Source organism: Equus asinus, chromosome 7 (assembly GCF_041296235.1).
Source record: "Equus asinus isolate D_3611 breed Donkey chromosome 7, EquAss-T2T_v2, whole genome shotgun sequence".
Taxonomy (NCBI): Eukaryota; Metazoa; Chordata; class Mammalia; order Perissodactyla; family Equidae; genus Equus; species Equus asinus.
Window position 1 is genome coordinate 29,048,761 of NC_091796.1, and position 12,981 is coordinate 29,061,741.

The following is a 12,981-nucleotide window of genomic DNA, read 5'->3' on the forward strand; positions in this document are numbered from 1 at the left end:
TTTCCCCTCTTTTTTTCCTGCCCTCACCTGTTTGCATAAAGCACATATTCTGGTTGCTGAATGATAGCATTTGACTCAATGACTCTAGTTCCTCAGAGCCCAAGAATCTGCTGTTTGAGTGCAAGATGCTAATGCCAACACATTTACTTTTCTCTCATTTCACTGGCGTTCCTTAGTGTCAGTGCCAGCTCAATGAAGAGGGGCTCAACATATATGTGTATAATTGACTGAATTTAAGAGAATTTTAAAGAAGGGAGTCACCTGAGTTAATAACTTAGTTAAGCAACTTATCACAACATTTAAAATAATTTGAATGAAGCTTTGGAATTGAAATTTAAATAGGAAGGTTTAGGAATTTGCAGTTTGTTCCGAGTTGTTGGTTTTAGCTGCTATTCCTATTTTTAATTCTAACATGTTTAAGTAAATAGAGATTACAACGTTGAATTTAAAAATATGTGTATCAAAAAATGTAAATACATGTATTATTTACCATAAAGCAATACTATTATCATCACATTCCGTTTTTCATTGCTTGAAATACCCATTCCTCATCATTTGTTTTCCTGGGCCAAACACACTTGCTCTTTCTCCTTGAATACACTCTCAAGGCAGGAGTGGGTTCAACATGAATGGTTCATTCAAATGAAATTTCTGTGTTGTTTTCTTTCAGAAAACAAAGCTTTTTCCAGCTGGTGCTTCTATGGCATGGAAGGAGGCACTCAGAGCAGCAGAATCTGTAGAAATTATGTCGATGATCATGAAGACTTTCAAGTGAACCCTTGCTATAATTTTTTGATATTTTAAATTTATAGTAGATGTTTAGTTCAACTTAAGCTAGTAGAGGTCTGCAGTTTTTTAAAGTTGACAAATTGCCCCCGACTGAAGAATTATCCTTTCCCATTCAGTTACTAAAGTTGTGAATGAATCGTGCTTTCTACTGGATCCAGGAAAGTCTTTGGATTCAGAGCCTTGACTTCTGAGGGTCAGGGGTCAGGGTCAGAGGCCCCTGAGCCATCAACCTGCAGAAGCTCCTCTGGCTTCAGGGCAGCATGACTATGGAATTTCCACGGCGCCACACATTCTCAGTGGTCCAAGATTTAAAATTACCTTCCTTTTTGGCTGGAAGACTTAGAAGCCATCTGATTGCACTTTCTCATTTTACAGATGAGAAAATGAGGCCCAGATGTGTGAAATCAATTTCCTTACAGTTCTTCCAGCTGATTAGGGACAGAATCAGAACTAGAGTGCCAGCTCATCCCCATAGCACCATTCTTCTAAGCCTTCCCGAGGCTGTGATGCTCATGTTGAAATTTAAGACGCCCAATGTTTTTGCCAGCATCTTTTCAGTTGGGAAAATTACCAGGGTTGAAATGTCAGATTTATTTTTATATGGCTCACTGTGTATACTGAACTACCAAGCACTATATTTAGTCTAATCTAAGAAGCCACTAATTGTAAAACATGTCATTGTTTTATGTACCCCTAAGAAAGTTGGGTGCGGGAGTTGACAATTAACGTGTGACAGTTAACGGCCAAGCCCATCTGAATTTGAGATGCTAAAGTGTAGGGGGAAAAAAATACATCCTAGAACCAATGAAATATGGTGTTTTCTCTATTCTTGAAGAGAATTTTAGAGTTAAAAAGCCAGTCCTCAATCCTGCATCTTTGCAGAGAATCTTTCCCTTCCTAGATCTTGGAATCTTAAAGTGTTAATCTTACCCTTTCTCAAATACTTGGGTCTTCCTTTTGACACTCACAAACAGTGAGGAGACCGTGTACTTTTTGTGCAACATTCACACACAGTGAGAAAATGGTCCATTTTAGTCAATGACAAGTTAAACCAGCACTGGCACTTATTTGGTATGTTGTAAAGTGCTGTTACCACAAACAGCAAATATTTTCCTGACCTGCTCTGTGCATAGCTTACCCAGAATTACGGACAAGTTGATTGAAAGAAGATTGATTATTCCCTCCTTTTAATGTAAGGCGCTGCCAAAAGTGGCAGCTTCTTGTTATGACAGAGAACTTGCATCAGTTGGATATCCTTTTGAGAAAGTGAAGTTTACAAAGGGCCATTGACTTCCCCAAACTGAACAGGCTCAGGAAATTTTCCTTCGAACTCAGAACATTCTGTTTTTAAGTATTTTATTTATTGTTGGCACTTCCTCAGGGATTTCACTTTTCTCCCTATTGGTCAGTGTGATTGATGTAAAGTGTTTTCTGAAACCGAAAATATTTGTATTTTATTGCTCTTTCAGTTTGATATGAAGCAAAAATAAAAGTTCTTGGTGAGTTGGGATTTATTTTGCATTTTTGTGTTAACCACATCTCTTTTCCAAGCTCTATTTTACCCCTTGTCACATTTGCTATTGTTAGATTACAGAAGGACAAACTGCTGGTCAGGGAGGCCTAGCAGAAACTGGTGCAGTACCACCACTTCCTACTTATCCTTCAAGTGTCAACTGCAAGGTCACTTCCTCAGGGAGGTACCATCCCTGTCTCCACACTAGGTTGGATCCCACTGCTGTATCTTTCCCTCCTCCCACATTCTCCTTGTTATTATGTGATTCACTCTTAAAATTAATTGTTCAAGGTCTGGCTTCCATCCTAGACCATAACCTCCATGAGAGCAGGAACCCTGTCTCTTCCTTCCCCTGCTGTATCCCCGGGACCTGACGCACAGTAGTAAATATGAAAGAATTAGTGGCCTGGAAGAGAACATAGCTAGAGAAACAGCCAGTTGAAGGAGAAATAATAGGTGTAAAGGGAATAAAGTCAGTCAAATAAGTATACATGTTAAATTTAGTAAATATGAGCTACTCTGCAAACTGTTGGTATGTTAATTTGGGTTCAATCAGAAGCAGACCCTGAGTTAAGGATTTAAGTGCAGGTACTTTTTCTGGGAGGTGATCCCAGAAAGCGCCAGTATGGAAGTGGGGAAGTGAGATGGAGAAGGGAAGAAAAGCAAAAAAGCAGGTATTATTAAGCAAGTACCACTGTGGTCAACTGGAGCATAAGCCTGTGGGGGCTCCTGGGAAACCGTGGGACACGTCTCTCAGAGATGGCTCACCTGAAGGGAGGGAGTGCCCCGATGTTCATTCACCAATTCCCATCACTCGTGGGTTGAAGGCTGCTCCTAGGAGGCATTAATTCCTTGGCATTTCTGGCCTGCCGTGAACATTGGCAGAGTGGGTTCCGGCAGCCTGAGCGAGTCCTCAGGAGGGATTCGGTTCCTGGCCGTTGGAAACCGAACTGGTGGTTGAGGAAATGGCAGGCACTGAGAGGATGCAGATGGGGCCTTGACAGTGCTGACCTCTGCACAGCTCAGATCCGCCTGAGCTTCACGTGAATTGTACTCCACCCTGTCACTACTTCTTCAAGTCCCAAGTTCCAAAACACACATACACACACATGGTCCTGCGTCCATAATCGATATTTATCATCTCCTTCCTCTACCACCCTGTTATGGGTTGAATTGTGTCCCCCCAAATTCATATGTTGAAGTCCCAACCTTTAGTACCTCAGAATGTGACTGTGTTTAGAGATAGGGCCTTTAAAAAAGATTTTATTTTTCCTTTTTCTACCCAAAGCCCCGTGGTACATAGTTGTGTATTTTTAGTTGTGGGTCCTTCTAGCTGTGGCATGTGGGATGCCACCTCAGCATGGCCTGTCGAGTGGTGCCATGTCTGCGCCCAGGATCCGAACTGGCGAAACCCCGGGCCACCGAAGCAGAGCACGTGAACCCAACCACTTGGCCACAGGGCCGGCCCATAGAGATATGGCCTTTAAAGAGGTGATTAAGTTGAAGTGAGGCCATTGAGATGAGGCCGTAATCCAGTCCAACTGGTGTCCTTATAAGAAGAGGAAGAGATACCAGGAGTGGGCATGCATAAAGGGATGACATGCAAAGAGGCAACAATGGGGCAGCCATCTAACACGAGGAAAGAGGCCCAGAGGAAACCAACCCTGCCAGCACCTTGACCCTGGACTTTCAGCCTCCAGAACTGCAAGAAAATTAATTTCTGTTGTTTAAGCCGGGTGTTTAAGTCTGTGGTATTTTGCTATGGCAGCCCTAGCAAACCAATACACACACATTCTAGATACCCTTAACACTTGGCTCGTTCTTCTTCTTGTCTAGGTTGCTTGATGGGTGGGGTAACGCAGATCCTCAACCCTAAGAGGTCTTAGCCCTTGGTTATCAGGCTCTTGTCAGATCCTGTTTGCTGAAATTGCCAATTTATGTTTATCATCAGGTGAGACAACATCAAGAGGCACCCCAGTGAAACTCCTGAGTTCCAGATGTATTCCTCCCTCCCCTAATCTTTGCCCCCTTTTCCTCATGGTAATCACCTAGTCCTGCAGGATAGTTACTCTTTTCTTTCCTTGCTGGTCTGCTGGCAGGAACCCCTGAAAGACCAGGCATCAGCCATAATTTTAGTGGAAACTTTTCTATGTACTCTGATTGATGTTTCCCCTACCAACCACCTTGAGACAGGCACTCTAGTCCAGCAGAGCCTGAAGTTGAGGAATGGGAGTGCAAATTTCCAAAGTGGGTTAATGCAAGCTATGGAGACAGAGGCCACCTTTACCTCTTGGCTCCCAAACCTGTGTTTTCTATCTATTGGAGTCAGAACGTATTGTGGCCATGTAAGCACCATATAATATCTCATCTTTAAGACCAGCACCCCAGCCATGAAAAGTATTCTCAACCTCCTGCACCTTTAAGAGACCATTCCAATATTCTATCAGGACAGCAGCTTCTAGGTGATGTGGTATATAGTAGACAAAGTAGACCCGTGGACATTTGTCCATTGTTATACCACCTTCACTGTAAAGTGGATCTCTTGGTATAAGGCATGCATTCTTAGTGGGGGCAGTATTGCTCCCAAGACAGTGAAATTTGTTCTTGATGGGCAAAGCAAATCTTACTCTTCTTGTGTCTAAAGCACAGATATACATACAGTGCATAAACAGAGAAACAGTATATCTGTGGTATTAAAATTTCATGGGAGTAGCAATTAGGAAAAAAATGCCTAAAAAGCCTCCTTAGGGGAGTGGTAATGAAAACAATTTGATAAACACTGGTCTAACATAATGTCATGTGGAATTTCATGATACTCTGTTAGCCTTTGGATACTGTTGCTACTGGTAGAAAAGGAGAATCTATTCTTGGAATCAATCCTCGTAGAGATGAATCTCTGCTCCTTCCAGAGTAGACAGAGTTGGATGGAATCAATTTGCCACCAAGTGGCTGGTGGGTCTCCTTGAGGGATGGTCACATGTTTGGGGCTCAGCTTCAGCCTCTGGGGGCTGACTGGTCAGACATTGAGCAGTAATTGCTAGATCAGGCTGGGTAAGCTGGGGCCCCTGTAGAGTCTTTATCCCTGCCACCATGGCCACTCTGTTCATGAGCCCACTGAGGAAACACTGGGGTGGCCAAGGACAGAGTCTGGCTGGACTCCACTGGATGAGACATCCTAGTCACTTGGCTGTCCTGCATATCCTCTGATGGATACTCTCTTGTGGGCACTGATGTATGATAAAGATTTGCACATTTTGTTGCCTATTCCTTTGTCTTCAGTCTTCTAATCTTATTCCCTGATCAACCAATCAAGTCAGCCACCCCTGCCCGGGAGTCTATGTATATATTTACCTTGGGCTCCTCCTCCCTTCCCACCAAGTTGGTGACCAGCTGTGTTACTTGACGCACTGCCCACTGGGAATACTTCTCTTCACCACTATTTTTCACAGTCCCTCCTGAGTGGGGCTGTAGTGTGGCAGCAGTCCACATATAGACTCACAACTATTAACATATAGAGCTGACCCATTCTTGAAGCGGGCCTGAGTTTTTTTGCTCTTCTCCGTCAGTTGGCTTGAGGGAAACCTCCTATGAGGTCACAGGTATGAGCTGAAGGAGAAGCAAAGGTGCACAGAGGAAGGCGATAATGGTGTCTGCATCGTCTGTTTGTGTGACGTATTTGGCTTTCCGGTTGTGTCCCATCTGATCCAGAATGTACCATTTCCATCGTATGATGGATTGTTGATGTGCCAGCCTGACTCAGGGGGTCTGACGAAAGCTCAAATAGTTTAGTAGTAACATTGTTTCATATTCATGGTTCCCTTATAATTTTACAAAATGTAAGTCTTTAAATGCTGGCATAGACACTTTCTGGCTTTCTTTTTATTTTACTGTCTTTTTTTTTTTTTTTGAGAAAGATTAGCCCTGAGCTAACATCTGCCACCAATCCTCCTTTTTTTTGGTGAGGAAGATTGGCCCTGAGCTAACATCTGTGCCCCTCTTCCTCTACTTTATATGTGGGACACCTGCCACAGCATGGCTTGATAAGCGGTGCCATTTCTGCACCCAGGATCCAAACTGGTGAACCCCCAGCCACCAAAGCGGAACGTGTGGATTTAACCACTGCGCCACCAGGCTGGCCCGTCTGGCTTTCTTAATAGTCTCTACTGACCTAAGCTGGTAATTTTCTTCAGTGTGCCAACAGCAGTCAATAGCAACCAACCTACTCTATGGCTCCTATAACTACCTTTGACCACATATCTCTCAAATGCTAGTGATGCTGCACGAGCCTTTCCCCCTGAATCACCACAGATGAGGCCTCCAATTGTGATGCTTCAGCTCAGAGGTTATCACCATTCCACTTCCATAAGCACTGAGATCTTTACTGCCACCTGGTTGGGAAGGGATGTAATCCAGAATCCCATCCTGACATCTGAGGACCATTTCTGATCCTAACTGTCTTAGTCTGGGTTCCCAGAAAGAGGCCCAGTGACTGACAAAGATTTGAGATCAAGCAGTTTCTTTAGGAGGTCAACCCAGAGAACATCAGCAGTAAAATGGGAAGTGAAAAAGGGAAGAGAAGGAAGCGAATGAAGAGTGTGCTATTAAGCAAGTTGCCGCTGCGGGAAATGAGCTGAATCCCACCGGGGACAGTGGGAAATAGCGGAGAACACATATCTCGGAGGTATTCCACCCCAGGTGTGAGGGAGCGGAACATTTGTATTAGTTTACGAAACTTGCTGTAATAAACTATCACAGACTGGGGGGCTGAAACAACAGAAATGTATTGTCTCAAGTCGTAGAGGCCAGAAGCCCCAAATCAAGGTGTCAGCAGGGTTGGTTCCTTCTAAGGGCTGTGAAGGAGGGATACAATCTAGGCCTTTCTGCTTGCCTTGTAGATAGTCGTCTTCCCTCTATGCGTGTCTCTGTGTATCGTCTTTTTATAAAGACATCAGTTATACTGGATAAGGGCCCACCCTTATGACCCCATTTTAACTTGATTACTTCTCTAGAGACCCTATCTCCAAGTAAGGACACATTCTGAAGTACTGGGTGTTAGGACTTCAACATAGGAATTTTTGGGGATACAATTCACCCCTTAACTGTATTTATATGCCGACTCCCATCTGTCACTGGTGGAGGGGTGCTGTCAGTTTAGGGGAGTGTGCTCTTTCCCTGGCACCTTCGGCCTGTTACACATGGGGCCGAAAGGGGCCCTGAGGCAAAGAGGTGACAGTTTGAATTTGGGTCTGCACACTCAGAAATGATAAGTGCCAAGGGGATAGGAGTGGGACACCAGCACTGTCTGATGCTTTGGGGGTGTAAATAACTGTTCCTATGACTCATTTAACTTTTTTTTTTTATAGTGGGGAAGAATATGAGAGGAGAAATGATAGAAAAGCTTTATATATCTTGTTTCCTGTGGAAGCAAAAGTCTGTCAATAGAAGAGTCCTGTCTATATAAGAGTCTTTTTAAAAAATATAGGCTGGATATTTTTGGCACTTACTTGCACTGCCTGCTAATTGTCTCAAGAAACTGAAATAATTTAGAAGTAACATAATTTCTTTATAATTAGAAAAGTGTATTTAGTAATCATGAATGATGAAATAATTAATACCTGATACAGAGAGATGTACAGGAAGTAATTAACTGTAGAATGAATGACTTCTCTAAATCATGTCAAAGGAGGTTTCACCAATGAGGAAGTGCCACCAGATGGCGACACAGACTCTGGAATCTAATTTCGTAAGGGCGTTTAAGAAAGGTCCACCCAGGGCTCATTCCTGAGTTCAGCAACTTTCACTGAACCCCTGTTATGACGAGCACTGTTCCAGATGCTGGCTGACTTAGGAATCATGGTCATGTTAAATTTTGCAATGCCCTAATATAATACGTGAATTATACTCCTGTTATGGATGCTGGGTTCTTGTTTTTAATGGATTGGGATTTTTCTCATGAGATTAAAAATAATTTTAAATTCTGAAAGCTGCAGTGAAAATTAATATAACCCATTAGAGAGAAATTTGGCAAATATTTTTTAAAATTAAAAATGAGACTGTCTTGGTCTTAGCAGCATATTTTCAAGTGCCATGTCTGATTGGGCAAGGGAAACAAGAGAAAAAATAAACACATGGGACTACATCCAACTAAAAAGCTCTGCACAGCAAAGAAAACCACAAACAAAATGAAAAGACAAGCTAACAATTGTGAGAAGATATTTGCAAACCATCTATCTGATACGGGGTTAATATCCAAAATATGTAAAGAACTCATACATCTCAACAACATAAAAACTAACAACCTAATTAAAAAATGGGCAAAAGATCTGAACAGACATTTCTCCAAAGAAGATATACAGATGGCAAACAGGCACATGAAAAGATTCAACATCACTAATTATCAGCAAAATGCAAATCAAAACTACAATGAGATATCATCTCAAGACAGGAAACAAGAAGTGTTGGAGAGGATGTGGAGAGAAGGGAACCCTCACACACTGCTGGTGGGAGTGCAAATTGGTGCAGCCACTATGGAAAATAGTATGGAGAGTCCTCAAAAAATTAAGAATAGCAATCTAGCTATTCCACTGCTGGGTATTTATCCAAAGAACATGAAAACATGAATGCATAAAGATATATGCATCTCTATGTTCATCATAGCATTATTCACAATAGCCAAGACTTGGAAGCAACCTAGGTGTCCATCAAGGGACGAATGGATAAAGAAGATGTGGTATACACACACAATGGAATACTACTCAGCCATAACAAAGGATGAAATCTGGCCGTTTGTGACAAGATGTATGGAACTTGAGGGTATTATGCTAAACAAAATAAGTCAGAGGGAGAAAGTCAAATACTGTATGATCTCACTCATAAATAAAACATAACAACAACAACAAACAAACACAGAGAGACAGAGATTGGATTGGGGGTTACCAGAGGGGAAGTGGGGAGAGAGGAAGACAAAAGGGGTGATTAGGCACATGTGTATGCTGATGGATTGTAATTAGTCTTTGGGTGGTGAACATGATGTAATCTACACAGAAATCGAAATATAATGATGTGCACCTAAAATTTGTATGTTATAAACCAATGTTACCACATGAAAAAAATAATAAAATAAAAATGGAGTAGAAAAAAAAGAGAACGTCTTTCTGATTAGCAATTCCGCATTTATCTTATAGAAGTACACATGCACAAAAATATTTAAGTATGGTCATTTGTAAGCATTGTATTTAATAGTGAAAAACTGGAAACAACTTAATGGCTAACAGAAGTCTGTTTAAATGAAGTTATGGAATATTTAATTAAGGGGAAAATGAAGTGGAGCTATCTGTCCTTACAAGGAAATATCTCCAAGATTTATGAATTAAAAGGTCAGGCAATACATACATAGACACTGCGTATTTAAGAGTGTGATATTTGTACACAGGTAGAAAAAGTCTGAAAGGATGCACACTGAACTGTTCATAATGGTTAACTCTAGCGAGAGGAGTGTTAACTTTTTATTATATGTACGTCTATGTTGTTTGCAGATATATTTAAGACCATTACGTTAATACTATTATAGAAGTTTTTGAAGGAGAGAAAAAAATATATAAACCTAATACCCAACAGTCAACACTGTGACTATCGTGAATAATCCAGTATCTTTTAAATGAAATATTTCTGATATTTATCTTGGCCCCAATGTATAAATATAAAGTGTTGTCAACATGAGGAGAGTAAGCCTGGCTGCCTATCTTAAAAGTCCATTTACTGTAAAACTGTATTGGCTCAAATCCCAGCTGCACCATTTACTAGCTGTGTCACCTTAGGCAAATAATTCAACTTCTCCGAGCCATAGTCTCCTGTCTATAAAATGAGAACAATAAAATTATTGACTTTGTAGGGTTGTTAGGAGAATTAAATGAGTTATTATGTGAGGAGTACTAGAACAGCTCCTGGCTGATAGTAAGAGCTCAGAAAATGGCGACTATTACTGCCTAGGGATCAGTGGTAGCAAACCTTTCACTGACAATTTGACCAGCGATTAACCCCAGGGTATACAAAGTGTATGTACATTCTGAGTAGCTTGATAACTTTTTTTTGTTGTTGAGAATTTGGGATCAAAATACATGAAATGATTTTATGCAATCAATTAGCCCCTAAGTAATACACCGTGCAGACTGTATCTCTGAAGCCCTTTCCATCTCTCATGCCATATTCCTTGATTTTTCATGGTGAGTTATGCTACCAGTGAGTAGATAGTCTTTTTTTTCCCTCTCATACATGTCATCTCAACCATCTTACCCCGTCATCAGACAAAACAACTCACATTCGTTCATTCGATTAATCAAATATTTATTGAGTAGCTACTAAGTCCTGGCCGGTGTTCTAGAGGCCCTTGGGAGGCCTCAGGTAATAAAACAAAGAAGCTGCCCTTGACGATCTTACATTCTAGGCGGGTTGAAAGATACAAACACAAAAGTGAATTACACAGCATTTTAAGACATAACTCAGTGCTTTGGGAAAAAGAAACTGAAGAGCTGGGAAAGGGAGATGGGAGTAACTTTTTCACATCTAGAAGTTTTAAATGAAGCAAGGTGTGTAAAATCCGTACTAAGAATACTTTTATGGGTCTTACTTGTCTTACTGCTTTGTTGTCTGCCCTTTTCGGGGCAGCTGTCTCTTTCCTGCCTGGGAATCTGTATAGTAATGATAGTATGGACATGCCTGCCGCTACCAGCCACCTTTCAGGAATAGCCCATTTAATCTTCATTACACTCGAAAAGGCCAGTATCATCATCCTCCTTTACAAAAGAGGAAACCGAAGCGCACATCTCGAAGGACATCAAGGTTTTCTCCTTGAGCCAAAGCAGATTTAGGCTAACTGCCTGAGTCTGGTTATCTAAAGGTCAAAACAAGATTGACAAGCACCTCTCCCCGGACCTTCAAGCCAAGGTGGGTGACGCGAGCGAGCTCACCCGGGATCCAGACTGAGCTCGGCTCATAGGGCCCGAGAGACGGACGGGACCTGTCACCGGAGCGTCACTGCTCGGATCAGGTGGAATCGGCGCGCCGGGCGAAGCCTGGAGGCCCCGCGCGCCCCGGCCAGGGGGTGGGGCCTGGCGTAAGTGGGCGGGGCCACCATCCTCCAGGGAGATGGCCTCCCTGAGTGGTTTGTCCTACGTTGCGGCCCGTAGAGGCCCCGAGTTGCCTCCCCTTCTCCAGGAGTGGTGGAGACCCGATCATGTGACACTCCGGAGGCCGGAACTGGGCAGGTTGTGGGACGCTCAGGATTCTGACAAAAACAAACGGCGACTGTTCCGCCGCAGGGTCTATGGCCGAGGCGGTGAAGCCCCCGCGCCGGGCCAAGGCCAAGGCCAGCCGGACTAAAACCAAGGTAAGGGTACCCCACCCCAGCCCCTCCCGAGGCCGGGCCGGGTGCGCTCTGTCTCCCTTTTTCTCTCGTTGGCCCCTCCAGCCAGCTCTACCCATCCCCTGACCCTTCTTGTCCTCTGCCCCCCGCTTCTCAGTTCTTTGATCCCACCGCGCAGTGACACCAGTTCTGTTCCTCTATTCCTCCTCCACGTTCCCCCAACAGACTTTGTCAGGAGCCCATCTTGTTCTTTTTTCTCCTCTGACCTCACTGGGCTCTTCCTTTTCTCCTCCCTTCTTGACTTTCCTCACCTGGGTTTGCATTCCTGCCGTGGAGCAGATTTCCTCTTCCCAGCTTCATCTTTGAGTCTTGTTTCTTTTCTCCCAGTCCCTCTCATGCAGAAAGAGGGAAGGGACCTCTCCTCCACGCGGAGAATGTATCTTTTGGCAGAGCTTCGTAGATAGCGATAGTTAGAAGGTAGACTGTAGTGAAGTGCCTCTTCACTTTTAAAATTCAAGGTGATATTAGTGCTGCTGCTGTTTATTTCTCATCGTCCTGATCGTTTATCATGGGGTGCGAGTGTCCAGAAATCAAACCAGGGCGGGACTCACACAGTAGAGACGGATTTAAATTTTCTGGGTTTCCTTTGTTGGTTTGTTTTGTTTTTAGGTGCAGTCTGGGTTTTCATTTTGTTCCTGTATATTCTCTGAAATGACATTTATTTTACAGTGAATAGATTAAATGCTACCCCTGGATGGCTGGACCTGGATAATTTTGGCTTTTCTGAAACTGAATTTACATTAAAGAAGTAAGGAGGTGGGATTACAAGTACAGGAGATTTCTTTTCCTACAAGTGGGTGATGTTCCAGAGAAGGTGTAACTTAAAAATGATACCAAAATCTGATAGTTTCATGGAGACAAGGTTTTAACAGGAAGTGAGTGTTCAAATTACCGTATTTAATAAGCTGTAAATGACTCATGTGCATCCCTTTCATTATGATACCTTTTTAAAAGGCTGTAGTGGAGTCATGCACATCAGTGTACCCAGGTCTGTGAGGGGTTCTTCTTTGGAGAGAAAGCCATTTTGCTACCTAATTTCAGAAACAGTTTTAAGAGAAGTAATTTTGCATTCTGTTGGGCTGGTGAAGAACTGTCTAGGCAGAGGAAGAGGAAAAAAGCCATTGATCAGCCTTGCCTAGGGGCCCTGAACGGGGACTACGATAGTGTATAACATGTAAATGCCAGTCTGTAGAGAGCAGAATCTTAATTCTTAATCTCGAGTTTTTTATTTTCAAATGAATGATGAAACTAAAGCCTA

General features: G+C 42.7%; 1 protein-coding gene across 2 annotated transcripts in view; it reads left to right on the forward strand.

The window, feature by feature from the left end:
* The first annotated feature begins 11,537 nt into the window (after positions 1-11,537).
* EPG5 (ectopic P-granules 5 autophagy tethering factor) overlaps positions 11,538-12,981 on the forward strand; it is a 108,920-nt gene continuing 107,476 nt past the window's right edge. For both annotated transcript variants that reach the window (XM_044774662.2, XM_044774663.2), the window contains exon 1: positions 11,538-11,687. In XM_044774662.2, coding sequence (XP_044630597.1) covers positions 11,625-11,687 — 63 coding nt within the window. In that variant the 5' untranslated portion in view covers positions 11,538-11,624. The remainder of the gene's footprint in view (positions 11,688-12,981) is intronic.